The following is a 27092-nucleotide window of genomic DNA, read 5'->3' on the forward strand; positions in this document are numbered from 1 at the left end:
ATCTGGGTGCCTGACGAGTCCGTCATCCTGTTCCCTAGTGGGTTTAGGCCACTTGATCCTTCCTCAGTCGGTCGTAACCATTGATTTTTGCCGTGCCAGTCACCCAAATCTTCCTACCAATCAAACCAGCTGGATCAAATTCATGCTCATAAATGAGCAATTCCGGTTCCTCTGGTTTGTTCGCCAGGCTCCTACCCTTGGTGTCCAGGCAGTTAAAGAATTTCTGCTCTTCATGTCCTCTGGTGTCTTGGTGAGGACGTTCTCAGCATCACGCCTGTGTTCTCATTTCATCCCCTTGTTAGTTTAACCGCCTCTTGACTACTCTAGCCAGCCTGACCCCAAGGAGATTGGTCGTCTTTCTGTGGAGGTGGAGGCCAGCCAAACTCTGCAGCCCCCTCTCCTAGCACCTAGCCAGCAGTTCACCCCCAGAATCTTCTCTTCTGTCCTGCTTTGCTCGTAGGACAGGCAGGATCTCCGAGAAGGTTGTTTGGATGTTCTTCAGGGAACTGGAAGGGCCTGTGTAATCTGTGTGAGACTCCACCGAGCTCTGTCATCAGTACGGTTCGTCCCCGTCGATTGCAGCAACCTCTCGTGGCCTGGCTCTGGGAAGGCAGCACACCGTCCTGTTGTCCTCCTGGCCCTTGCAGATCTTCCTAGGATAGAATCCCTGACCCAGATTGTCCATCTTCCCTGGGCGGCTGTAGCTTTTTGTGGGCAAGCTCAATTTTCTTCCCAGTTGGGCCAAGCAGCCTTCCACAGGTGTGTCCCGTACAGCCCTCCGTTCCCTTCGACCAGCTGGCTCTTCAGAGGGGTCTACTACACAGTCCAGTGCCCCAGGGGCTGGGCCTCCGGGCCCTAGGGTGCAAAGAGAATGGGTTTGCGGAGAGCAAGCTAGCCCAAGTGTGCTTTCTCCATCTGCAAATATTTATTGGCAGCCCAGGTGGGAGAAGTCCCGCGGGGGAGCGGAAGGGGGAGCGGCAGGCTCAGATTGAGGGGTGACAGCAGAACTCCAGGGTGAGTCTTGCACAGTGCCTACTGACACCTGTCCCCAGCCGGAGCTGTGTGTCTCCTCGGAGAGGTCTTGCCAAGGTCACGAGGAGACTGATTCTGGCCAAGGGCTGGTCACAGGAGCTGAGGCCCCATTCTCCCGCCTTAAGGGCTGTCGCATTTCCCCAGGTGGGGCAGACTCTGCCATGAGCCAGGCCCGGCTGCCCCGTGGGTAACGTGCCGCCCTCTGCCCCAGGTGACGGAAGGGGAAATGCAGCACGGGGAGGAGCCGGAGCCGCCCCCGTCCACGGTGCCTCCCCCTGAGAATCCAGCCAGTGCCGCCTCCCGGACGGAGGGGCCGAGACGGGAGGAGGTGGCTGGCCCGGCACGGGGCAGTGCCAGGCCTACGTCGGCGTCCCAGGCTGAACCGCAGGCCCCGGGGCAGGCTGCGCCCAGGGACCCCGCCGCAGGGGACGTGCTCCATCTCCCAGTGGAGAAGAAGAGCTACACGGAGCCCAGGGGCCATGGCGGGAAGGGGGAGCAGCCGGAGCCCCGGCCCGCTGAGGAGTACGGCTACATCGTCACTGACCAGAAGTGAGAGCTGCGGCTGGGGGCCGGGCCGGGGGGTGAAAGGGCCAGAGTGCGCGGCTTCCTGGCTTGTATGGCTGCTGTGTCTGTGGCCATAGTGGGGAGGGGGCCACCAGCTTTCCCTGCTCTGGCCCCCGTGGCCGGTCTGCGGCCGATTCTCTGGGGTGTCTGTGGGGGGCACCTGGTTCTGACTGGCGGGAGCAGCCCAAGGGCCGTGCGACGCGCGTGCGAGCAGCCCAAGGGCCGTGCCAGGCCCCCGCCCCCTCCCCCCAGCTCCTCTGCATGGCGGGGGCCTGGCAGGGCTGGGACCCACCCTGTCACTGGCTTGCTCAGGCGCCCAGCCAGGCTGACCCTCAGGGCCCTTGACCCACCTCGGGTGCTGGGGGAGGTTGTGAGCCCGGCATCTCCCTGGGGCTCCCAGCCCGTCCCTGAGCTGCGCCTGTCTCTGCTCCCCTCCAGGCCGCTGGGCCTCGCTGTCGGCGTCCGGCTGCTGGAGATCCTGGCTGAGCGCGTCCACCTGTCCACGGCCACATTCATCAACATCAGGTGGGGCCGCGGGGGGCTCGCGGGGGCCCTAGAGAGGGCAGCAGTGGAGTGTCCAGTGGGGGGCAGAGCAATGCATCCTGGTAGGGGTGTAGCATCGCTGGAGGGGGTGGGCTGGCTTGGGGAGAGTGCAGTGGGGAGGACGTAGGGCCAAGGGGTTGAGGTCTCACCCCAGTTCATCCGCAGTCACTGCCCCCTTTTTGCAGCACGTCAGCAGCTGCCCTAGCCCCCAATCTCCCTGGCTCGGTTAGGCCGGGGCACAGGGATCCGGGGTGGGGTCTGGGCAGGGGGCACGGCCCCCTTGGCTGGGGTCTGGCCTCTCCCTGTCTTGTGATGCCCAGGCCTCTCTGCTCCCTGCAGTGTCGTGGGCCCAGCTCTCACCTTCCGGATCCGGCAGAACCATCAGAACTTGTCGCTGGCGGATGTGACCAATCAGGCCGGTGAGTGGGGTGCGGCTGGGGGCTCCGGATCCTGCGAGGGAGATGCCCGGGAGCCGGCTAGGCCTGCACCACCCGGGCGAGGGGAGGCTGCGTGGGGCCCAGGGCATGGAGTGGGGGGCTCAGGTGGGCAGGGCTGGCCCTGAGGCGAGTGATTCATTGATCCCCTTTGCCCCCCCAACACACACATCCACGGCCCCTCCCAGCTCTGAGTGTCTGCTGTGATCTGCGCCCCGCGCTGTAGGGCAGGCAGTGGGGGGAGGGCCCACGTCCAGATAGGAGCTGGGAAGCAGGGTGATGCCCCCATGGTCCAGGGCAGGCCCTCAGCGATTCACCCCACTTGTGCTTGCCGGGGCCGCGTGCTCCCCGCCCTGACCTCTCCCCTCTCTGCAGCGATGGTGAAGTCGGAGCTGGAGGCCGAGCTGGGGCTCAAGATTGTGCAGATGGGCGTGGGGCAGGTAAGGCAGCGACCCTGCCGGAAACGCCCCGACGGGCTCCCCCCTCGGCCTGGGTCGGGCTCCCCACTGTGCCCCTGCAGCGCCACTTGTAGCTGAGTGACTGGGGACGTGGCCATGTCCCCGTGCCGGCGTCCTGGGGCTTGGGATCTGGGGGGGAGATAAGGTTATATCTTGGTGCTGGGGGGCGGCAGGGGCTGGGGCTGTCTCCTAGGGCTGCCCGCGCTGGGACCTCGGCTCCTCCCCTGCAGGGTTGTTCAGTCAGACCCCCTCCCTCTCCATCTGTGGGGCTGGTTGAGCACTAGGGGCAGGCCTGCCGCAGACTCCTAGCGGGTGAGCTGGTTAGGGTGGCCAGATAGCAAGGGTGGAAAAATCGGGGTGGGATGTAATAGGCGCCTATATAAGACAAAACCCCAAATATCAGGACTGACCCTATAAAATCGGGACATCTGGTCACCCTAGAGCTGGTGCAGTGCCCAGGACGGTCTGGCTTGAGGATGAAAATGCAGTCCGTATGGAAACGGGAAGTGGCCGGCTTGGCCCTGCCCCAGACTCAGCCTGCCAGCGGGGTGGGGTGAGGGGCAGGGGAGAGTCCTGCCCTACAGCTCCGTTCCCGTACAGGAGGGGCTGCGCTCGTGCTACGCACTTGGCCGGCGCTGCATTATCGCTGGAGCCTGCCTGGCTCCGTCACCCCAGCTGCTGGTCCCGGGTCTCCCTCTGGGCACGAGGGGTCTGGCCTGTTGCTCTTCTGCCTTCAGCGGTGGTAGGTTCTCCCGGGGCTAGTGCCTGCAGTGTGTCCCACCCCTCTCCCTGGGGTGCCCGGGGCGACCTGCCTGGCTGTCCCTGCTCTGAGCTTGCAGCAGTATTTAGGGCTGACGCCCGGGTTCTCACAGGCCTGTTCTCTCCCAATCCCACCCGGCGTTTGTCACACCGACCCCGGCCCCACCACCCCAGGCCTTCCCGCGCCGACGGTGTGTCCCTGCTGCGTCTTGTCCGTCTGTCAGCGCCCCACCTACAGGGCCCCTTCGCTCGGGCTGGAGACGCACAGGCTTTCTGCTCTAGCGCCCTGGTTCAACTCCCAGGGTCGGCTGAGATGGCAGCTATCACGTTTGCCTAGTGAACTGAATTCTTCTGCCCCGTCCCTCCACCTCCCCCGAGGGCAGGAGTAAGGCCTCGGCACCATGGGCCCAGGCCAGGCCCCAGCAGCTGTGCAGTGAGGGCAGAGAGCCTGAGCCCGTCGCTGGGGAAGAGGGGAGCTGCGCCAGGTATCGCAATGGGATGCTCACTCACAGCTCCACTGCTCTGAGGGACCTGCTAGTCCCACCCTTGCCGGGGACTCTGTGTGGCAGGAGTGGGGAGAGTGCCGTGGGCAGATATGGCCCCACTGCTGAGATAAGTCCTGGGGATCCCCTCTGGCTGCTAGGGGTGCCGGGTGTCCGGTTTTTGACCAGAACACCTGCTCGAAAAGGGATCCTGGTGGCTCCGGTCAGCACCGCTGTCTGGACCCTTAAGTCCGGTTGGTGTGGGGCTGGCAGGCTCCTTACCCGGCTCCACGCAGCTCCTGGAAGCGGCGGCGGCATATCCCTGCAGCCCCTAGGTGTAGGGGCGGCCAGGGAGGCTCTGCGCGCTGCCCCCGCCCTAAGCGCTGGCTCTACAGCTCCCATTGGCTGGGAACCGCAGCCAATTGGAGCTGCAGGGACGGTGACTGTGGGCAAGGGCAGTGTGTGGAGCCCTCGTGGCCGCCCCTACACCTAGCGGCCACAGGAACATGAAACCGCACCATGCTCCGTATTGATTGAGGTGAAAACGCCGCAGGATGGGGGCTGGCCTCAGCAGAGCCTTGAGAAGTGGGGCAGGACTCAGGGCAGAGCGTGCTGTGACTGGCACAGCCAGCCAGGCTCTGCCTCTCTGGGCAGCCAGGGGATTTCCTGGCCTTGGCTCCACTGTGGCAGCATGGACGGCGGGGTACACTTGCCTCTGCCCTGGGAAACTCCCCTGGAGGGGTGGGCCGGGTGCATGTCCCAACTGGGGGGGGGAGAAGCGGTTTCTGGGGGGATGCCGATCTCCACGCAGAGATGTCTCCTGCAGCGGAATGGCTGCCGTCGCAGTCCCCTCCGCACCGGGCACCGCGTGGGCTGAGGGTTCAAAGGAGGGGCCCAGGGGAGTTGCCGCCCGGCACAGGGGTGGTGGGGGTGGAGATGGGGCTGGATGAGTTCTCAGACTCCGGTCCTGGGGCCAGAGATTTGGAGCAAGGGCCAGAATGTCCTGAAATGAGGCGTGGGGGGGGGGGGGGGGGGTGGCCTGGGCAGACTGGCACTTGGGCGCCCATCGATGAGACGCGCCTACCCCGTGCTGCACAGATCAGTGACATTCAAATGACACTTCCCTGCCATGGCCGGCTGCCCCATGCTGCCAGGGTCACCGAGGCAGAGCCCCTGCTCTGTCGGGGTTCTCTCCCCCGGGCGTGGGGTGTGAGCCCCAGGCTCCATTCCTGCCCCACGGGGCGATGCTGCTCTCCTGCCAGGCCCCATTCTACCTGCTCGTCCCTGGGACTGGGTGGACTTGCCCCATTCCTGTGGTGTCCGGCCCAGGCCCCTCCTGTCCTGCTGGCTGTGCAGTCAGGCCTGTCCCCCATTCCCACCCCCTGGTTCCTGGGCCCAGATTCTGTGGGTGGTACGAGTTTGCCCCTGGCCCAGCCTAGCTGTGCCCGGGTCACTGGGGCCAGGCAGGGCTGTGCAGGGATCTCAAGCCGCCTCGCTGAGAGGTTCAGTGGGGCCAGCCCTGTGTTACCGCCCTGTCCAGCCAGAGGAGGCCGGTGCTGTTTTTGACCTTTGTATGGCAGTGGGGGCTGCTCGGGGCAGATACTGGCCTTCTCGACCCTGAGCTGGCTGGTGAGGTGCATGAGTCCTGGGGACTTTTCATAGCTCCATAGGGTTCAAAGCCAGCAGGGACCATGAGATCCTCTAGCCTCACCCCCAACCTAGCACAAGCCAGAGGCTTTCACCCAGCCACTGGCTTGGCTAAAGTATCATGGGGCTGGACATGAAGCCATCGGGGGCTGGAGAAGACGCTGCTGCCCTGGGCACTTGGTCCAGTGGTTAATCACCTGCCCTGCTAACAGTTTGTCCCTCATTTTCCATTGGAATTTGTCTGGCTTCAGCCTCCAGCCGTTGGCTTTTGTTCTGCTCGGCTCCGCTAGATTAAAGAAGCCGTTAGCACCTCCTGATTCCTTCACACTAAGACAGACTTTCTCCCTGAGAAACAAACCTGACCAATTCCTGCCCCCCAGATGCCCTGAGAAACAAACCAGACCCACGGGCCGGGCGTGGAGATGCCCAGCCACAAACACGGGCAATGGGACCCAGAGAAAGCAGCTGCTGCCTTCACGGATTTTAAAGACGCTCCTGGCTCGATCTGGGCCCCAGGCCCAGCCCGTCTGTTACTGCAGCACAGAATGGGTGGGGAACCCGAGAGACCAGAGAGAGGCCAAACGAGAGCCAACGGCTGGACGCTGAAACTAGGTTAGAAATTAGGCGCCCGTTGTTAACCGTGCGGGTGATTAACAAACTCCCCTGGGCAGCGGTGGCTTCTCCAGCTCTCCGGCCTGGTGCCTTCCTGGCAGCCACTTTACCCCAGCCAGGCTCTCGGGCGCAGTACGGGGTGACGGGGGGAACCCTCGCGGCAGGGCTGTACAGGAGCTCAGACCCGCTGATCTCGTGGTCCTCCCGGGGCTGACAGGGCGGTGGCTCACACACTACCTGGCTCTCCCCTGGAGGAGGCTGCAGGACACCTGGCTGCTGCTCCTGCCCCCTCCCCCCGACAGGTGTGGAGCTGTTGGGACCTAGAGCGTCCCCTTTGTGCAGCGGGGTAGCTGGCCTGGCTGTGTCCTGGGGGCTGCGCAGGCTCGGGCTGTGAGCCCCCGGCTGGTGGGAGGTGGGACATCTGGGTCTCTAGCTCCTACACTCCTAGGGAAGCGGTGGTGGAACAGCCCCGCGAGGAGCCCTGCAGTGCACCAGCCCCTTAGGGTCACACTCAGTGGGGTCAGCTCCTTGGCTTCCCGCCTCCTGGGATCGACCCTCACAGCCTTCAGCACCCCTGGGTCACACCGTGAGCTCCCCTCAGCAAGTCCACTGGGTTGGACCCCTGAGGGAGCCTTGCCCACCCCAAGGGCACAAAGCACCCCCCCCCTTCCTGAGTGCAGTGACTCCGCCAGTGGGGTACACACGGGAGGGCGGGGGGTATTGGCTGTCTGGACACAGCGTAGAGTCCTTAGATTAACCCACAGTTACAGCAGCGTCGAGCTGGGTCAGCCTGAGCCCAGAACCTTCCGGCCCTCTCTGGGCCCCGGGGAAGAGTAACAACCCCCAAGGCCCCTCCTTTGTTCTTGTCTCTGGGCAAGCGCTCACTGTTCCCAGGCTAGTCCCAGCTGGCTGGCTTCCTGCAGAGGGTGGTGCCCTGCCCACCCCCACCCCCAGTCCTTAGTTGCTAGGTACCAAATGGCCAGGCCATTGTCTGGGCCCAGACTCCAGACAGCTTAAGCGTGCAGCACATAGAGGAAACTGAGGCACACACAGTAGTCATATAAAATATTATGAAAAATTCCCACTCCGTTATGGGGGCTGTGGTGTGAGGGGACAGGGCCCTTCCCGCAGGGAGTGTCACCTTGGCACCGCACCAGCAGCCTGAGGGTCACCCCAACTCCCCAAATAGGGCAGGTCTCAGGGACTCCACTGCCCAGCACGGCCTGAGGGGAAGGGCACAGAGCAGGCGCTGTGGTGCTCCGGTGACGGTGCCTTGGGAAGGGGAGCTCCTGGGGACTTGTTGCCAAGGGCTGAGCAGCTCTGCCCCCCCCCTGCCCCCGCCCCCGGCAGGGAGCCTGGTCTCTGTCTGGGCACGGGGACAGCACACGTGGCACCTCACCACTGGGCGCAGCGTTGGGTGGGGATGGTGATGGGGGCAATGCCAGGCTGCGGAGAGGACAGGCAGCCTGGACTGGGTGCCAGGGCCAGGGAGATGTCTTGGGGGCTGCAGTTTGGGGGCATTACGGGGGGAGCTGCAGTGACTGAGGTGGGGCGGGAGCAGCAATGAGTGAGGGCTGGGGGGAGGGTGTGATGCCACGAGCCTGAGGGGGCTGGCGGGTGGTTGCCGGCAGTGATGAGGCAGGGGAGCTGGGTTTGGATTTTGCTGGGTGGGAGGGATAGCTCAGTGGTTTGAGCATTGGCCTGCTAAATCCAGGGTTGTAAGTTCAATCCTTGAGGGGGCCATTTAGGGATCTGGGGCAAAATTGGTACTTGGTCCTGCTAATGAAGGCAGGGTGCTGGACTCAATGACCTTTCAAGGTCCCTTCCAGTTCTAGGAGATAGGATAGCTCCATTATTTTTTGTATAAGTAGGGGCATTGCCAGCAGATCGAGGAACGTGATCGTTCCCCTTTATTCGACGTTGGTGAGGCCTCATCTAGTGTACTGTGTCCAGTTTTGGGCCCCACACTACAAGAAGGATGTGGAAAAATTGGAAAGAGTCCAGCGGAGGGCAACAAAAATGATTAGGGGTCTGGAGCACATGACTTATGAGGAGAGGCTGAGGGAACTGGGATTGTTTAGTCTCCAGAAGAGAAGAATGAGGGGGGATTTGATAGCAGCCTTCAACTACCTGAAGGGGGGTTCCAAAGAGGATGGATCTAGACTGTTCTCAGTGGTGGCAGATGACAGAACAAGGAGCAATGGTCTCAAGTTGCAGTGGGGGAGGTCTAGGTTGGATATTAGGAAACACTATTTCACTAGGAGGGTGGTGAAGCACTGGAATGGATTACCAAGGGAGGTGGTGGAATCTCCTTCCTTAGAGGTTTTTAAGGCCCGGCTTGACAAAGCCCTGGCTGGGATGATTTAGTTGGGATTGGTCCTGCTTTGAGCAGGGGGTTGGGCTAGATACCTCCTGAGGTCCCTTCTAATTCTATGATTCTATGGGGGCTGACAGAGGGCAGGGGAGGTGGACAGGAGGGGCTGAGTGGGGAGCTCTCAGAAGAGGGGCTTGGAAGCTCGGGGAGTCAGGGGAGAGGAGCCCAGCAGCATGGGGTCCTCCCTCTGCCCTCCTGCTGCCCCGCCCCGGCCTCCTGGGAGGGCAGGCCAGCTGGGCCTGAATCCTGAGACAGGAACATCTGAGCAGATGCGGGGCTGGCTTGGGGGTGGACATTGGGACACGGGGCCTGTCCCCTTTAGGGGGTGCCGGCTCGTGGCCCCAGGGCAGGGATTGGCTGGCTCAGGGGGGCGGGGAATGGGGGACAGGGTCTGTCCCCTCCGGGGGCGCCGGCTCCCATCCGGCCCCAGGTCTGTAGTGACTCCAAGCTGTGACCATCCGCTAGCAGCGGTTTCTCGTCCCCCGGAGGGGTGACCCGGGCTGGGGTCCCTCCCCAGCGTTAGCCGCACTCTCCTCGGCTTCCGCACACCCAAAAGGCCCCTGGCCGGGCGCTGCAGCTGGCATCGCACCGTTGCCATGGTAACCCCGGCCTGCTCTCCGGTGCCCCGCTGAGCCGCTCGCTGTGCGCTCCTGCCCGTTCCCATGGTTACCTCCCCAGGCCAGAGCAGAAGGGACAATAGGGGCTCCCCCTTCGTGGCTGGGGCTCCCCCGCCCTGCTCCTCCCCCGCTGGCTGCGTGGGGCTAGCCGGGGGGCTCAGGGCCTGCCCCTTGCTGGCTGTCTGCAGAGCCCTGGCCCTCCTCCCGGGGGCGGGGACCCCGGCTCAGCATCGCTGTCCAGATCGGCCCCGGGGATCCCCCCAGGCGCCCCACCCCTGCAGGGGCTGACTCTGCTGCGCTAACGGTGTCCCCCTGCCCCCAGCGCAATGAGGCCACCCCGTACCCGCACCCCTCGCACTTCGGCGACACCTTCCACTCCGTGCTGCTCACCTTCCTGGCCCTGGCCTGCGTGGCGGGCGTGGTCATCGCCGCCGCCATCGTCTTCTGCCTGCGCCAGCACGCCAAGCAGCGCGAGAAGGACCGGCTGGCGGCCCTGGGGCCCGAGGGCACCGGGGACAGCACCTTCGAGTACCAGGTAGGGCCCTGGGCAGCGCCGGGGGTGGGGGACACAGCGGGGACTGAAGTCGCCACGGCTCGGCTCGGAGGGGAGGGCCAGGCCCGGGCAGGGGGAACTCCCGGTGCTGGTGGGTGGGGGGTGCTGCGGGCTCGGGGCAGTGGTGGCAGCGCTGGTCTCGCCCCCACCCAGGAGCTGTGCCGGCAGCACATGGCCGCCAAGTCGCTCTTCGGCCGCGCGGACGCCCCCCCCGGCCCCGGCTGAGAACTCCCGGGTCAGCAGCGTCTCATCCCAGTTCAGCGACGCCCCCCAGGCCAGCCCCAGCTCCCACAGCAGCACGCCGTCCTGGTGCGAGGAGCCGGTGCAGTCCAACATGGACATCTCCACCGGCCACATGATCCTGGTGAGCCGCGCTGCGGGGGGGAGGGGTGTGTGTGTGTGTGTGTGTGTGCGCTGCCCCCTGCTGGAGAGGCTGAGCCCTGGGGTGTGTCCCCCCATCCCTGCTGCCTTACCCCTGTGTGTGTGTGTGTGTGTGTGCTGCCCCCTGCTGGAGACGGTGAGCCCTGGGGTGTGTGTCCCCATCCCTGCTGCCTCATCCCTGTGTGTGTGTGTGTGTGTGTGTGTGCGTGTGCGCTGCCCCCTGCTGGAGAGCGTGAGACCTGGGGTGTGTCCCCCCCATCCCTGCTGCCTCATCCCTGTGTGTGTGTGTGTGTGTGTGTGTGCACGCGTGCGCGCTGCCCCCTGCTGGAGGAGATGAGCTCCAGTGGGTGAGTGTGTCTCCATCCCTGCTGCCCTATCCCCGTGCGTGCGCCGCCCCCTGCTGGAGGAGATGAGCCCCGGTGGGTGAGTGTGTCTCCATCCCTGCTGCCCTATCCCCGTGCGTGCGCTGCCCCCTGCTGGAGGAGATGAGCCCCAGTGGGTGAGTGTGTCTCCATCCCTGCTGCCCTATCCCCGTGCGTGCGCCGCCCCCTGCTGGAGGAGATGAGCCCCGGTGGGTGAGTGTGTCTCCATCCCTGCTGCCCTATCCCCGTGCGTGCGCTGACCCCTGCTGGAGGAGATGAGCCCCAGTGGGTGGGTGTCTCCATCCCTGCTGCCCTATCCCCGTGCGTGCGCTGACCCCTGCTGGAGGAGATGAGCCCCAGTGGGTGAGTGTGTCTCCATCCCTGCTGCCCTATCCCCGTGTGTGCGCTGCCCCCTGCTGGAGGAGATGAGCCCCGGTGGGTGGGTGTGTCTCCATCCCTGCTGCCCTATCCCCGTGCGTGCACTGCCCCCTGCTGGAGGAGATGAGCCCCGGTGGGTGAGTGTGTCACCATCCCTGCAGCCCTATCCCCGTGTGCACGCTGCCCCCTGATGGAGGAGATGAGCCCCGGTGGGTGAGTGTGTCTCCATCCCTGCTGCCCTATCCCCGTGTGTGCGCTGCCCCCTGCTGGAGGGTGAGCCCACTCGAGGGTTAGGAGCCCTTGCTGTGCTGGTTCTGATGGTGATTCTCTTTTATCTCCCTGTGTTGGGAGCGGAGGCTTCCTTCGTGGGGGGGCCGCGCAGACACCCAGCCTCCTGCGACTGAACCTCTGGGGCTCCAGCCCCCCTGCTTCCCACCGGGCGCTCCGGTCAGCGAGGCCAGCTGAGACAGACCCTGGGCAGAGACTTGCCCACTGTGCCGGGACTGGTGCACCCCAGCCAGGCCGTGCAGTGACTCCCCAAAGAGAGGGGGGGTTCTTAGCCCTCAGGAACCCGGCGTCGGCTGCCCATAGGTTCGCCCAGAGACCGGAGTTAGTCTGTGCTGGTCAGCCCAGCCAGTGCAGCAACTCCCTGTTCAGACTGGCTCTGATTTCCTCCCTTAGCTCCCAGCTGAGAGTCGCCGGCCATCCCTGCTGGGGACTGGGGGCACTCGGGATGGGTGCAGGGCTCAGAAAAGCCTCCTGCTTCTGGGCCAAATATCCCCTTCCCAGGGCTCCCCCCCTGCCCCTGTGGCCTCTTCTCTGTATCCGACCCCAGGGAGGCTGCCCTCCCCGCGTCCCTTCGCCCTGCCTGGGTGGGCACTGCCCTGACCCGCGTGCTGTGCCAGCAGGCCTACATGGAAGACCACCTGAGGAACCGCGACCGTCTGGCCAAGGAGTGGCAGGCACTGTGCGCCTACCAGGCTGAGCCCAGCGTCTGCACTGCCGCCCAGAGCGAAGCCAACCTGAAGAAGAACCGCAACCCCGACTACGTGCCCTGTGAGTGCCCTGCCCCCTCGGAGCCCCCCTCGGCGGGCTGGGGCCCAAAGAGCTGCCAGCCCAGCGGGTGTCCCGCTGGGGTCTGGCCCTAGTTGGAGTGGGCCATATAGGCTGGGGGGGGAATGGGGGTGTGCCGACCGGCATTGCTTGGACAGAGAGAACCGGTTCCCGCCCCCCGAGAGCAGAGCCGTGGGCAGCTCTGAGGCCCAATGGATCCCGGGGTGTGTGGCGCTGGCTGGGGGCTTTCCCCAGCCCCATCTTGCTCACTCACGGCTCCCGTTGTGCGGTGATTTCCCAGACGACCACGCGCGGATCAAGTTGAAGGCCGAGAGCAACCCATCCCGCAGTGACTTCATCAACGCCAGCCCTATCGTAAGTGAGAGCTCGCCTACCCTGCCCCCCAGCCCACCTGCCCCGGAGACTGGGGGCGTTCCTCAGAGCGGGGTTCTCCCCATTACGCTCGTGTACACACCCCTCCCCCCGCCCTGTACCGACACTCGTGCGTGCCCGCTTGCCCGGTGCCACCTGACACGCATCCATTTCCTGGGGGGCCCCCGCGGCACCCCCATCGTGCTGCCGAGGGGAGTGTCTGACGCGCTGTCTCCTGGCCCAGATTGAGCACGACCCACGGATGCCGGCCTACATCGCCACGCAGGGGCCCCTCTCGCACACCATCGCCGACTTCTGGCAAGTGAGTGCCGGCCGCGGGGAGGGAGGCTGGAGGGTGCTGGAGCCGGTACCTCCCCACCCCTGCCTTTGAGGCATTAGCCGTGGCTGGGCACAGCGGGGTGCTGTCCCGTCTGCGCTACCTGGGAGGGGGCTGCGAATCCCTCTCCTGTGAGTGGGGAAACTGGAGGCTCCTTGGAGCGCTGGGTCACAGGGCCTCAGGCAGGCGTGTGTGAGGATGGTGGGTGGGCCGGACCTTGCTGTGCCCTGGCTTTCCTGAGCCGGGGGCAGGGAGGTGCCCAGTCCGGCTGCTGGGGACATGCGGGGGCTGCTCCCCCAAAGAGAGCCCAGACCCCTTTCCAGGGACTCCTGTGGGTCCTCAGCAGGTGCAGGCTGGGACCCCAGGCTTTGGCTGCTGAGTTCTGCCCTCCGCTGGGCTCCTCGCAGTGCCGCCTGGCTCTCCCAGCAGAGCCCCTTTAACAAGCACCCCGAGCCTGGGCCCGGCGCCCGCTGCTGACGGCGTGTGCCCTGCGTGCAGATGGTGTGGGAGAACGGCTGCACGGTGATCGTCATGCTGAGCCCGCTGGTGGAGGACAGCGTCAAGCAGTGCGATCGCTACTGGCCCGACGAAGGCTCCTCCCTCTACCACATCTACGAGGCAAGTGGCGGGGTGGGCGGGGGGCCCGGCCCATGGGGCGCAGCGGGCAGAGCGCAGGCCCAGCTGAGCACGCAGCCCCTGGGACATTGGAGCTGGGGCTGGCTGGGCCGTGACTCCCTGGGCCTCTCCATGCAGGTGAACCTGGTCTCGGAGCACATCTGGTGCGAGGACTTCCTGGTGCGCAGTTTCTATCTGAAGAACGTGCAGTCGCAGGAGACCCGCACTCTGACCCAGTTCCACTTCCTGAGCTGGCCAGCAGAGGGCATCCCCACCACCACCCGCCCCCTCCTGGACTTCCGCAGGTGAGGGGCGTCTCCTCCCAGGTGCCCGCTGCACGGCCTGGCTAGGAGCGGGCCGGGGCGGCAGCCTCAGGGCAGAGGGGCTGGCAAAGCCAGGCCTGCTTCGAGCACCGGCCCGGGCCCTGGGGGCGGCTCTGGCACACGCTGTAGGATGCCCAGTCAGCTGGGGCCCCAGAGGTGAGCAGGGCAGCCGGGGGCCGTGCTCGTGAGTCCCTGGGGGCTCCGTGGGTCCAGGAGGCGGGGAAGCAGGTGTGCCGACTTGCAGAGCTGCAGCTGGGCCAGCATGGGCCAGCCGTGAGACGGGGAGGGACCCTGGCAAGGGCCCTCGTCCCAGTCTCTGCCTTTGGGCCGTGGGGACAGTCCTGGGGCAAAGTGCCCCCGAGCAGCGCTGGCCGTAGGGCCCGGGACGGGGACGCTGCCCTGCCCTGCCATTGGCGCGGGAGGAGCTCTGAACGTTCTGGCAGAGAAAGGGCACGACAGACTTGGCTGCGGGCCAGCTCAGCTCTTCCAGCTGGGGCCGAGAGAGCTGCTCCTTGGGGGATCCCTGCGGGGGAACAGGGGGACCTGGGGGGAGGCCAAAGCCCAGTGTGACCTGGGCCTGTGTGCACAGGGGCCTCCCACACTGTAGCGAAAGGGGGTGTCTCTGGCCCCAGCCCTTCCGGGGTGCTGCATGGCTGGGGGAGGGGCAGGGCTCTGGGGCTCAGTGAGGATTCTGGCCTGGGGGGGCAGTGGAGCAGGCCCTCCTCTGGGATCCCGAGGGCTGGGGTCAGTCAGGACCCCGGGGCTGGGCCAGAGGCGCCCTGTGGCCAGGGCTTTGCTCAGCGCTGTGGGGGCGCTGCAGGAGAGCTAGTCCTGCAGAGGGGCCGGTCTCTGCACTCCAGGCCGCCAGGAGGTGATTTCCAGCCCCCGGCTGCTGGGCTGGGCCCTGGGGGTGTGGCTGGCGGATACTCGGGCCTGAGGCGTATCTGCCCCCGTAGAGACCAGGCCCGGTTCTCGTACCAGCCTCTTGCTGACGGACGGTGCTGCGGGTCTCGGCTAGCTCGGGGCAGGAGTGCGGGCCAGGGGCTGTGGCCGTGGGTTCCCCCCTGCGCTCGCTGTGGGGAGGAGAGTGGGTGTAACCCAGTGCACTCAAGAGCGGGGGGAAGCAGGGCTAGTCATGGGCACCGCCCCACCCTGGCGTCCCTGTGGCGCTGACGGTGTTACCGGCTCCCAGCCGGGATGGCTGGCTTTGGAGAGGCTTCTTCCCCAGGCCGCCCCAGACCTAGGGGTGTGGGTCTGCGTGCGCCACATCACCGCGGGCTGCACCAGAGAGGAGTGCCCCCTGGTGCGCCCCCCTCCTGCTGCCACCTTGGCTCTGGGGAGGGGCTGTGTTTTGAAGCCTCCTGTTGGTTGTGGCCGTCTGTGCTGCCTCTGGGTCCCTCTGTGGGGCAGGGCCCCACAGCCCAGCTGGGATCTCCGCGCCCTCACACTGTCTCCCCCCCTCCTCTCTCTCGTGCAGCTGCCAGTGCCATTTTTGTGATTTGCAGCTAGTAATCTGGGTCCAGTTGCATAGTCACAAAAGTGAGCATTGGCAGCCGTGCCTGCTGCATGGAGCCCGGCCCCCTGGACTCCCACTAGGGCCCCACTTCGGTGCAGGGCGCCGGGCACGGGACAGTGTCCCCAGCCCCCACCCCCCCCCATCTGTGAATGCCCTGCCTCCCTCTGCTGTGCACGGCCTCCTGCAGCGACGCCCCAGCCAGGCCTGTCGGGCGCAGGGACGCCAGCCCTACTCGGCCGGGCACTCGCCCCGGGGCAGGGGGAGTGTGCCCGTCGCTGCAGGACTGACCCTCGGGGCGAGGAGGCTGGGGCAAACCAGCAGGCAGAGCGCATCGCCGCTCCCGCCGCGGAGAGCCCTCGCCCACGTGCGCCTCGGCTCGGGCCTGGCAGGGCAAGGCGGCTGGTCGTTCTTCCCGCTGGGTCGCCAGGCCCCAGGACATGACCCCGTCTGTGCCCCGGGGCAGGGCTCTGCTCTGGAGGCAGGGTGGCTGGGTGGGCGCTGGCTGCTCTCACCTGCTCTCTCCTTGTCCTTGCAGGAAGGTCAACAAGTGCTACCGGGGTCGCTCCTGCCCTGTTATCGTGCACTGCAGGTAACGGCCCCCACGTCCGCGCCACTCGGCCCTGCCCGGGGAAGTCTGGGGGGCCACCCTGCCTGGGGCAGGCTCCATCCTGGAGGGGCTGTCACGCTGCCCCCTCCTCCCTCCACGGGACGCCCCACCCATGCTGGCCTGGGGCCGTTCCCCTGCCAGGGCGGGGGGTGGGGGAGAAGAGCATGTGCAGCACAGTGGGGACCCCGAGAAGCCCGCAGTGGCTCACCGCCCCTGTGCCCTGCTGGGAGCCTGGTGTCGTGTGTCCCCCCGCCCCCCGTGCAGGGGGTTGTGAGCGTCTGTCTCTTCCAGTGACGGGGCAGGCAGGACCGGGACCTACATCCTCATCGACATGGTACTAAACCGAATGGCCAAAGGTGAGTGCACCCATAGCCCCTCCCAGCGTGCAACATGCGGCCCTGGCGTCAGGACCCACTTGGGCCCTTTATCTTGACCAGTCCCCATCCCTGAGCCTCTGCTCCCCATATTGCCTGGGCCTGGCGCCCAGCCCTGGCCCGGCTCTCCCTGGTCCCCCCATGCTCCCCTGCCCTTGGCTTCTGTCCCGATGGCTGTGTCTCCTAGCTCTGCCCCTGGATCCGCTGCTCCGGCGCCCCCTCGTCTGCTCTGCCCCTGGATCCTCCCCTCCACAGCCCCAGCCCTGGCTCCGGCGCCCCCGCTGCCCCCTCGTCTGCTCTGCCCCTGGATCCGCTGCTCCGGTGCCCCGCTCTGCCCCCTCATCTGCTCTGCCCCTGGATCCTCCCCTCCGGATCCCCAGCCCTGGCTCCGGCACCCCCGCTGCCCCCTCGTCTGCTCTGCCCCTGGATCCGCTGCTCCAGTGCCCTGCTCTGCCCCCTCGTCTGCTCTGCCCCTGGATCCGCTGCTCCAGTGCCCCGCTCTGCCCCCTCGTCTGCTCTGCCCCTGGATCCGCTGCTCCAGTGCCCCGCTCTGCCCCCTCGTCTGCTCTGCCCCTGGATCCTCCCCTCCACAGCCCCAGCCCTGGCTCCGGCACCCCCGCTGCCCCCTCGTCTGCTCTGCCCCTGGATCCTCCCCTCCACAGCCCCAGCCCTGGCTCCGGCGCCCCCGCTGCCCCCTCGTCTGCTCTGCCCCTGGATCCGCTGCTCCGGTGCCCCGCTGCCCCCTCGTCTGCTCTGCCCCTGGATCCCCCCCTCCGGATCCCCAGCCCTGGCTCCGGCGCCCCCGCTGACCCCTCGTGTGCTCTGCCCTAGGAGTGAAGGAGATTGACATCGCCGCCACGCTGGAGCACGTCCGTGATCAGAGGCCCGGCATGGTGCAGACTAAGGTGCGCCTCTTCCCCCAAACCAGGCCCCAAGCCTGTAGGGGCAGTTCCCAGGGGGTCAGCCACCAGCAGGGAAGGAGCAGGATGCCCCCTGTGGCGCAGTGGGGGGGGGGCCATAGAGCCCTTCTCCCCTCTGCTGCACCCGGCCCCACAGCCACTGTGCCCCTACCCAGGCACTGGCCAGTTCTCCCACCGGGGCCGAGAGCTGGGGCCCCTGGCTTCCTTCTCAGCACAGGGGGCACAATGGGGCTGCCCCTTCTCAGGGCAGCAAGTTCATCTGTTGTGCTGGGCCCAGGCTCTGGGGCCAGCCTCCAGGAAGCAGGGCCCTGGCGCTGGGCGGCCCTGCCAGTGCGCTGGGTGGGCAGCACGGGGGAAAGGCATACAGCCCTGCCCCCTCATGGTGGGCACGTTGTGCTGCTCTAGGGCGGGGCTCACCCTGCTCTCCCCTCCGCAGGACCAGTTTGAGTTTGCGCTGACGGCCGTGGCAGAGGAGGTCAATGCTATCCTGAAGGCGCTGCCCCAGTGAGCCGGTCGCCTCGCCTTCAGCCCCGTCGCGCCCGCCTCCTCCCGGGCGCTGCCCCATGTGCTTCGAGCGCCCGCCCGCTGGGGTCGCTCGCCCCTGTAACGTCGTGTCTGTGATGCTGGTCGTCTACCCTCGCCCCAGTGTGCTGCCCGGCCCGCTGGGGGATGGGGGGCTGCACCAACTGCCCTGAGAGGTTAAGATGGGACTGTGCTGCCCCTCCATCTGCCCCTGCATGCCCAGTGCCTGCCTGCCTCCTGTCTACAGGTGCCCACGCACAGCCCCTGCCCCGGGCTCCTCCTGTGTGTGTGTCTAGTCACACTGCCCCCGCACAGCCCCACGGGTACCCAGGCCTTGCCCATGGCCAGGGAAGGTCTGACCCAGCATGGGGTGGTTCTGAGCTCTGCCAGGAGCCTGCACCCGCTGGGCAGGACGGGTCTTGGAGCAGCCCCTGTCCTTGCTTCTCCTGCCCCCCGGAGCTCTGCTGCTCCGTGCCCCCCCCCACCTGTCTCATTCCCTGGGGATGGACCCTTCCCCCCACACTTCCTGGGGCAAGAGGTGACACAGTTGGAGCAATCCTTGCCCAGCCAAGCGCACCCTCGGGGGTGGCAGCCTGGCTGGGGAACCCTCCCCCCACGTGGGTCAATCATCGTCAATCGAGCAGAAGAGAAATTTCTAGAGAAATATAATTTTGTATCTTGATGTGAATAAAGTTCTCGTGTCGCATTTGTGCAGCTGCAGCCCAGCCTGGCCTGTCTCTGTGGGTATTTCCCTGCCTGGCACCGGGGGGCATTGTGCCCCTCACTTGCCCCCCCACAGGGTGGGGAAGGCAGCACAGACTGAGCCCGGGGCCCATGTGCAGATCCCAGCGCTGCCACCAGCTCTCTCCATGCCTGGCCAGCAGCTGAGAGCTGGGGGTTAGAGAGGGGGGAGGGGCAAGTGCCCCTAGGTACACCCCTGTGCCTACCCTCCCTGGGGAAAACTCTGCTTGAGCCTGGTGCAGCCCCAGCACCTCCGCATGGCGCTGAATGTCCCAGGCCTGGGCGGGCCTGACACCCCCACCTCCACCCCCCCCCCATCCAGGCTGCTCCAGCCAGCCCCTGCCCTCCCCCCTCAGAGAGGCCCCCCTCACACACTGCATCTACTGCAAACGGTTTATTGACTGACAGCAGGGTCCATGCCCTGGGGGGTGGCACGGCCTCACAGCAGCAAGGGAGATGCACCGCAGGGCACAGGCCTTCCACCCCCCTTGCATCCACAGCCTTAGAGCCGCTCCTGCCCAGCTGTGAGGGGAAGGGGGAGGGTGTGGAGTAAGATCCCCTCCCAGGGTGCAGGCTCTGAGGGGGAATCCGCCATCTCTTCCAGCTACAGCCCCCCCCCACAGGAAGGAGCAGACCATTGGGCGGGAGGGGAGGGAGAAGAGACTCCTTGCCCTGGGCTACCTCCACCCCTGCAATCAGGCCTCAGCCCGCTGCCACCCCACCCCAGCCTCAGCAACCTGCAGCAGGGCTGGGCTGGAGGTGTCCTGGGCTCTGGCCCCCCACCCCCCCTCCTACCAGGGCCACCCCGCTCACTGCTCCAGGCCCCTGGCCCAGGCCCCTGCAGCGGTGCCCGGGCCCAGCAAGGCCACAGCCCAGACTCAGGCCAGGGCAAGATGCCCACAGCACACCCGGCCCCCTCCTCCCTAGCTACAGCCAACTACACACTGCTCAGGAGACCCCCCCACGACACAGCCCAGGGGTACTCAGGGAGGGGGGGGAACAGAGCGATGTCCGGGTGTGACCAGCCTCCCTGGGCGAGTGACCATGGCAGGGTTCCCGCAGCGCGTCCCTCAGAACACACCTGGGGAGACAAGCAGAGGGACGACGGATGAATCAAGCCTGGTGAGCGGGTGACAGCCAGCGCACGTGCAGGCCGGGGCACCAGCACCCTGGGGTGGGGGGGCTCCTCCCAGCCATGTGGGGGGAGGCGCAGCAGGGGGGGTGATGGTGCCCTGAGTGGTCAGCCAGTGGCAGTGGGACAGGGGTTACCTGGGGGGCAGGGGTGGAGGGGGGTCAGGCAGGGGCTGCAGCCAGAGCCGTGGGGGAGGGCGGGGGGGGGGGGGGGAAGAGAAGGAGCAGGATCCACAGCAGCAACAGCCAGGGGGAGAACTAGCCCCCCCACCCCCATTACCTTCCATGCAGCATCTGCCCCCCCCAGCCCCCTCTCGAGCCCCCCGGCTGGGCCTGCACCCCCTCACCCCAACACCCATTACCTTCCATGCAGCATCTGCCCCCCCCGCCCCCCTCCGCAGGGACACCCTGCCCCCCAGACCCCTCTCGAGCCCCCCGGCTGGGCCTGCACCCCCCCACCCCAACACCCATTACCTTCCGTGCAGCATCTGCCCCCCCCAATACCCCCCACAGGGACGCCCTGCCCCCCAGACCCCTCTTGAGCCCCCCCAGCTGGGCCTGCACCCCAACCCCCATTACCTTCTGTGCAGCATCTGCCCCCCCCAATACCCCCCACAGGGACGCCCTGCCCCCCAGACCCCTCTTGAGCCCCCCCAGCTGGGCCTGCACCCCAACCCCCATTACCTTCTGTGCAGCATCTGCCCCCCCCAGTCCCCCTCCGCAGGGACACCCTGCCCCCCAGACCCCTCTCGAGCCCCCCAGCTGGGCCTGCACCCCCCCCCGCCCAGAACCCCATTACCTTCCGTGCAGCATCTGCCCCCCCCAGTCCCCCTCCGCAGGGACACCCTGCCCCCCAGACCCCTCTCGAGCCCCCCGGCTGGGCCTGCACCCCCCCACCCCAACACCCATTACCTTCTGTGCAGCATCTGGCCCCCCCAGCCTGCAGGGACACCCTGCCCCCCAGACCCCTCTCGAGCCCCCCCAGCTGGGCCTGCACCCCCCACCCCCGGGAAGGCCACACACCCCCACCCACACTCCCAGGCATGCCCCTAGCCTCTACTGGGTGGCAGGGAGACGGCCCGGCCCAGCAGAGGGGGTTCTGGGAGGAGACCCTAGGGGCAGACTAGCTCCTCCCCCCCCTCCCCGGCTCACCCACGGCTGAGCCAAGGGCAGTGCCCCCTGCGGAGGGGGAAGGCGTGGCATGGACAGGCAGCGGAGCATGTGATGCAGCAATGGTGCCGGGGCCCCACACGACCCCCCTGGCGGGGGCAGCTCCTCGCTCTGCAGCAACACCCTCAGAGGGAGGCTCCTCTCCTGCCCTTTACTGAGCCCCCGGCGGGGTTCCCAGGCGGCCCCACTGCTCCCCTGGGGCTGGGATCCTCCGGCTGCCCGGGCCCCCCGGCCCCAGCCCAGCTCACAGCAGACGGCAGTGCGACTGCTTCTGCTTGGGAGCAGGCTCCGTCCCCACTGCTGCTGCCTCAGGCGCTGCCCCCTCCTGCCCGCCCCCTGCCCCCGGGCTCTGCGTTCGGCTTCCCTCGCTGCCCACGGGCAGGGGACGACGCCCCTGCTGCCTCCTGGCGCCACGCACACCTGCTCTGTGCTGCCCCGCGGCCTCCATCTCCGACAGGCTGTAGGCCATGGCCAGCTGCAGGTCCTCGTCCTCCTCCTCGCTGTCCGTGTACAGGCAGACCGGGGACGAGTCGCGGGGCCGCGGCGGTGCTGGGGGCGAGGGCGAGGCCTGGCCCAGGAGGGCCTGCTGCTCCCGGCGGCTCAGCTCCAGCCCCAGCGCCATGTCGTCAGGGACACCTGGGGGGCAGGAGGCACAAGCGTCAGGGCCCAGGCCTGGCCGTGGGGCGGGGGAGGATGGGCCTGGGGCACCGGAGGGGGACCCTGGAGACCCAAGTTCAATTCCTAGGCCTGCCCCTGACTGGCCCAGGGTGAGCCGGGGAGACAGCAGCACTGAGACCCAGAGCAGATGTCTGAAGTGGGGAGAAAACCCCCCCCCCAAACCTCCCAGGGGGCGGAGCTCAGCCAACACACTGAGGGAGTCCAGAGCCAGGGGCCACCCCGTCCCCCAGAGACCCCTCCCACCCCACTCCTCACCGTTAACGTGGATCGATTTCAGCTCCCCGTCCTCTTCCACCTCCACCCGTTCCTGCCCGTTCTCCACAATCCTGCAGAGACAGACAGCGCCAGGTCACCCAGCCGGCCAGGGCGGCACCCCGCGGGAGAGAGACGACGGGTCCCCCGGGGACGGGGTGGGGGCACTGTGCGTGCCATCTAGGGATTGTGCCAGGCTACGGGTTCCATGTGCATCCGGGGCAGCTGCCAACTCCATTCTGAGCGTGGGCTGGTCGTTACCGTCTCAGGATCTCCTGACCTCGGGCGCAAGCGACACATCCGGGGGGCGCAGGTCGTTGATTTCAAGTGCTCTCCCATTGCAAGGGAAATCACCCCTGCCCAGCACTGTGCTGACAGGTTGCCAGGCAACAAAGCCTCCTGGTAGGACTCTGGGCTCCCTGGCTGGAGCTGATGAAGGCCTCACCCGGCAGAGGGGCTGGGAGGTTATAAAGGGCAGAAGCTGCGCTGGTCGGGCCGGGTCAGCAGGTCAAACAGAACAGCTGCGGCAGGAGGCAGCGGAGCTGGGGGGACCCTGCCTGGACACAGCTGAGCCCCACGAAAGGTCAGCTCTGGCGTGGCAGGACGTGGGACTGGCTGACCCCATGGAGGGCACTGGCATGGCGGGAGGTGGGGCACCCGCCTGGCTGGCCCCATGATCTGGTCCCCTGGAACAGCCTGGGAGACAGGCTGGCTTGGCCATTGGCCAGTCTGCGCTGGCCCATCCCTACCTCTTTGTGGTGATGCGTTTGCCGTTGACGAAGGTGGTGGAGGTGGAAACCGAGCGGAAGCCGATTCCGGGGTCGGTGCCGGGGCTGAAGGACGAGGAGAAGAAATCTGAAAAACAGGGCGACAACCTCACAGCAGGAGCCCCCAGCCTGGGCCAGGCCCCGGGGAGCCCCGTGGGATTACAGGGGGTCCCTTGGCCGGGTGTGAGAGGGTGACGGGGCGGTAACGGGTCAGCCAGGGGATGCACTGCAGGGCGGGTGTGAAACTGGGATAGAAAATGTCTGTCCAGGATTCGCAGGGCGAGACTGTCCCTGAGTCGCCGGAGCTGAGGGGTGGAGGTTTGGGCCAGGCCGGGCCAAGCCGGGGAGCTGGAGCCGAGGGGAGGAGGTTTGGGCCGGGCCGGGGAGCCGGAGCAGAGGTGAGGAGGTTTGGGCCGGGCCGGGGAGCCAGAGCTGGAGCCGAGGGGAGGAGGTTTGGGCCGGGCCGGGGAGCCAGAGCTGGAGCCAAGGGGATGAGGTTCGGGCCAGGCCGGGCCGGGGAGCCGGAGCCGAGGGGAGGAGGTTCGGGCCGGGCCGGGGAGGGGAGCTGGAGCGACCCGGGAGAAAGCTGGAGCTGGGACCACACAGGTGCCCTCTCCAGTGGGGCAGGTGCCCAGGGAGGACAGGCTGGCAGCGACAAGCAGGCTGCCCCCTACCTGAGGATGCCGGGAAAGAGGAGAAGAAGGAGCCTGGTCCGGGGCGTCGGAGGCCAGTTCCCCGCAGCTCTGAGAACGGCAGCATCTCATCTGGAAGGCAGGGACCGCGGCGTGAGCACAGCCCGAGAACCCCCCTAGCAGGATGCCAGGCCAGGCCGCGCCAGCCACACAACTCCAGAGCGCAGCCAGTCCACCCCGGGGCAGGGCACCCATGGGCCCCAAAGGGGGCTCTGGGGGGGCGGTACCGGGGGCCTACGGAGCTGGCACTTCCTTGTGTCCAGCTGCTGAGTTGCAGGAAGAGAGTCTGAAGATCCCGCAGCCCGCGGCGCTGCGGGATCAGGCCCACCCAAGAGGCAGGGCCTGGGTGCTAGTCGCTCAGACAGGGCCACACGCTGCCGAGGGCTGGGAGCCAGCGGGCGTTGCCCAGCCTCTCTCAGCTCACGTGTCCCGAGGCTCCCTGCAGCCCAGCTGCCCCCCTCGTAACTGCAGCCCACCGCTTCCAGCCGCCCTGCCGGTGCCCGCAGCGAGCCCTTGGCCGGCGGGTAGGGCACGGCCCTGGGACTCCTACCACAGGCCTGGGCCCAGCACCGGCTAACTCCACCAGTCACTGGTGTCCCCCACCCACCGCCACGGGGGGGCTGGCGCTGCCCACTCATGGCTCTTCACCCTTCCTCACAGATCAGCCCCTCCCACGCACGGATCCTTCTGCTCCGTGTGTACAGCCCAGGAGCTCGCATGGCTGCCTCCCCCAGCTGCATCGGAGCCTCCCCGCAGCGACCGAGCCCAGACCACCACCGCTTCCTGGCCTCTTGCCTTCGGCTATCCGGCCTCCCTCGCTCCTCCCCTGCGTTGCTCTCGCACAAGGGCCAGCGTCTGCTTGGACCGGGCCTGCTGAAAATGCCCCCAGTGTGGGGCAGTCCTCGGCCGGCATCACCGGCTCCCACACCACCACCCCCGTGGCGACCACTGGAGGAAGCTGCTGCTCCAGCCGTGGGGCAGGGAGCCGACACTGTGGAAGGCACGGTACTATCCGGAGAGGCTCACCCCTGCCCCTGCTGTCACCTGGAAGTTCAAACTCAGCCCCCCCCCCCCCCCAAGGCAAAAGCCCAGGCCACAACACTTGAGTCAAAGGTGAATCTCCATGAGCTTTCAGCTGTACAGGGCCCATGACACACACCACAGTGTCTGGGGTCTCTCACCAATCCCCATTTCATAGTCCCTCCCCCACTTCTCTGGCCGCAGAGAATCAAAACGTGCCCTGAGTTGGGCCCACGCTCCCCTCCCTCCTCTAAACCCCCCAGGAGAGCCGGAGGCCGAAACTCACCGAAGAGGTCAGCGAAGGGATCCCGCCCACCGAAGAACTCCCGGAAGACGTCGTGGGCGCTGCGGAAGGTGAAGGTGAATTCGGGGACTCCCGCATCGGCTCTTGGTCCCCCAGGCCCTGCTGGGGAAAAGCAGAGACAGGACGCTAGCGCCAAGAGCCCAGTCTGAACGGAGTGAGGGAAACAGGCTGGGGTCCCCGTCCCCCGGAGAGACGAGCAGGTTAAAGGTGCTGTTAGCACGGGGCTGGGACCAGTGAAAACTACAGGTCCCAGCACGCAACAGGACACGATGCGCTCCCAGGGCAGCTCGACTCGGGTCCCCCGGCGAATATTTGTAGTAGGTGCAATTTGCCCCTAGGCCAAGAGCCGGCGCCCAGCTCAGGGCAAGTTCCACCCCCGTATGGAGCACAGACGCCACGCCGCAGCAGGACACCGGAAGTCACGGCCACCTAGATAGGGGGAGGCCCTGCTCGGTGTGGGGCAGTGAGCCCTGGGGGGGCCGTACTCTGCTCGGGGGGGGGGGGGGGGGGGGGGAAAGCTGCGTAGGGCGTCGCCATCTTGTTCATACCCACACTCCGGGGGCAGGTGGTGTCCGGACCAAGTGCAGCTTCCCTTAGACTCCCTGCCACAGCCGGCTCCGCAGCACTCCATTGCGGGGTGTGCGTGTGGGCGCGCGGCACATGACAATCCTGCCTGGGATTGTCAGACTTGGGTCCCCTTGGCTCAGTTTTTAAGGTGCAAGATTCCCCCTCCCCCCATTTCAGCTCCCCCAGCACGGCTCCTCCCCCCAGCATGGCCGGCTCACCTGCTCCCATGAGGCCTTCCTTGCCATAGCGGTCGTAGACGTCACGCTTCTCCTCTGCGGGGACAGGAGGGGAGAGTTAGGCGGCCCCCGCCACTCCAGCAGGGCTGGGCTGGGGAGGGGGAGAGAATGGGTCCTGCGGGGGGGGGGGGGGCAGCGTCACCAGCTCTTGTGCCATAGGGGGGAGCACTAAAGCTCCAGCTCTCGGAGTCACGGGATGGGGCAGGACTGTCAGCTGCGATTTTCTCCCCTTCCTGGCTGCAGAGCAAAGCCCCAGATGGCGCCCCCCAGGGCTCAGACACGGGAGTGCAGACGAGAACCCAACACTTGCTTTGAACAGTCTGGGGACTTTCGACCCAGTGTTGTGGCTCTGGAACCCACGGGGCTGGTGCGGGGGTGGGATGTCCCCTGGCGGCTCCCCAGGTGCCCCACGCCAGGCTCACGGGGTCTCTGAGCAGCGTCGGATCAGAGCGGTTCCAGGCAATGTGAAGGACCTTCATGATCTAACCCAGCCCCCCATGATCCATGGGACGCCTGGGGTAGGGTGACCAGATGTCCTGATTTTATAGGGACAGTCCTGATATTTGGGGCTTTTTCTTATATAGGCTCCTATTACCCCCCACCTCCGTCCCGATTTTTCACATTTGCTATCTGGTCACCCTAGCCTGGGGCTACCCTAGGCCTGGAGCGCAGCAGCGAGGGCCAAGCTCCGACAGCGCGCCTGGTCTGTGGGGCATGAATGAATCCAGCGAGGCGCACGCAATGCGCAGGGGCTCCGGCAGCTCAGCGTTCTCTAGTGCAGGGACCGGGGGGGAGGGGTGTGACGTTATGAGTGTAATATAATATTTCGTTGGAAGGTGACAGGGCCAGAAAGAGTTAATCAACTCAGACTGACCTGACCCATGGCCCAACTTTAGAGACTGGTTAGGAAGATCTGTAAATGAACAGAGCTTTGAAATGCAAGTCTGCGTTGTTAGAGGTAGAAGGGGAGCTGTGTGCTCAGGTCTTGTGATGTCAGCAAACAAGTCTTGTCTATTACTATAACTTTGATTCAAAGATCAAAAAAGGAATATTAACATTTAGGAAGACACTTGAGGGAAACAGTATTAGTGTCTCTTTGAAGATTGTGGTAACCTGTATCTGAACTGTTTCATGGATAAATTACCCTGTGCTAATTGCCAGGATGGTTGGGAGAAGGAGAGTTAAGCCTATTGCTTTCTCAGGCCAAAAGGCTGCAGGAAATGTATAAAAACCCTGGGACATGATCCTGCTTCATCTCAGATCTGCTTTGGGTTTCAAGAGGGGGAAACCTTAAGCCACAAGGATTGAGATCCCCAGTCACTGACTGGAGCCACCCTGAACATGGACATTGGACTATAACCTCTGGACTATTTCTAAAAGGACTTTTGGCAACTACAGGCTCACCTCTGCTATGCATCTGAACCTCAAGAATTGAATTCAAGTCTGTCTGTATATTGATCTTTTAACCAACACTCTCTCTCTTTTCTTTTGTAATAAATTTTAGCTTAGTTAATAAGAATTGGCTATAGTGTGTATTTTGGGTAAGATCTAAGTTATAATTGGACCTGGGTGTGTGGCTGACCCTTTGGAAGACCTTTTCTTTTATATGATGAGATACGATGATGATTCCTGAGAATCGTATCTGACAGGTGGGTCTGGACGGAGGCCTGAGGCTGGGCACGTTAAGGGAACTGCGTTG

At 65.8% G+C, this 27092-nt stretch overlaps 2 protein-coding genes across 6 annotated transcripts in view; one reads left to right on the forward strand and one right to left on the reverse strand.

The window, feature by feature from the left end:
- PTPRN (protein tyrosine phosphatase receptor type N) overlaps positions 1–18555 on the forward strand; it is a 46569-nt gene extending 28014 nt beyond the window's left edge. Inside the window, 16 exon segments of the mRNA XM_005279702.4 lie at positions 1244–1581; positions 2035–2121; positions 2479–2558; positions 2949–3013; positions 9845–10057; positions 10229–10282; positions 10284–10439; positions 12105–12252; positions 12551–12624; positions 12866–12943; positions 13457–13576; positions 13712–13878; positions 15948–16001; positions 16311–16375; positions 17225–17298; positions 17750–18555. Of these exon segments, the coding sequence (XP_005279759.1) occupies positions 1244–1581; positions 2035–2121; positions 2479–2558; positions 2949–3013; positions 9845–10057; positions 10229–10282; positions 10284–10439; positions 12105–12252; positions 12551–12624; positions 12866–12943; positions 13457–13576; positions 13712–13878; positions 15948–16001; positions 16311–16375; positions 17225–17298; positions 17750–17821 (1845 nt within the window). The 3' untranslated portion in view covers positions 17822–18555.
- Positions 18556–18955: 400 nt separating this feature from the next.
- The window catches only part of LOC101947235 (dnaJ homolog subfamily B member 2-like), a 38313-nt gene continuing 30176 nt past the window's right edge, over positions 18956–27092 (reverse strand). Inside the window, exons 4-10 of one of the 5 annotated variants that reach the window (XM_065560436.1) lie at positions 25376–25429; positions 24573–24689; positions 23249–23338; positions 22557–22662; positions 21811–21881; positions 21298–21513; positions 18956–19657 (exon numbers count right to left, since the gene is read on the reverse strand). In XM_065560436.1, coding sequence (XP_065416508.1) covers positions 19647–19657; positions 21298–21513; positions 21811–21881; positions 22557–22662; positions 23249–23338; positions 24573–24689; positions 25376–25429 — 665 coding nt within the window. In that variant the 3' untranslated portion in view covers positions 18956–19646. Of the gene's footprint in view, positions 19658–20671; positions 21514–21810; positions 21882–22556; positions 22663–23248; positions 23339–24572; positions 24693–25375; positions 25430–27092 lie in introns of those variants that run through there. The other 4 variants (XM_065560435.1, XM_065560434.1, XM_065560433.1 and 1 more) reach the window with 4 other exon arrangements.

This window comes from Chrysemys picta, chromosome 11, assembly GCF_011386835.1.
Source record: "Chrysemys picta bellii isolate R12L10 chromosome 11, ASM1138683v2, whole genome shotgun sequence".
NCBI lineage: Eukaryota > Metazoa > Chordata > Testudines > Emydidae > Chrysemys > Chrysemys picta.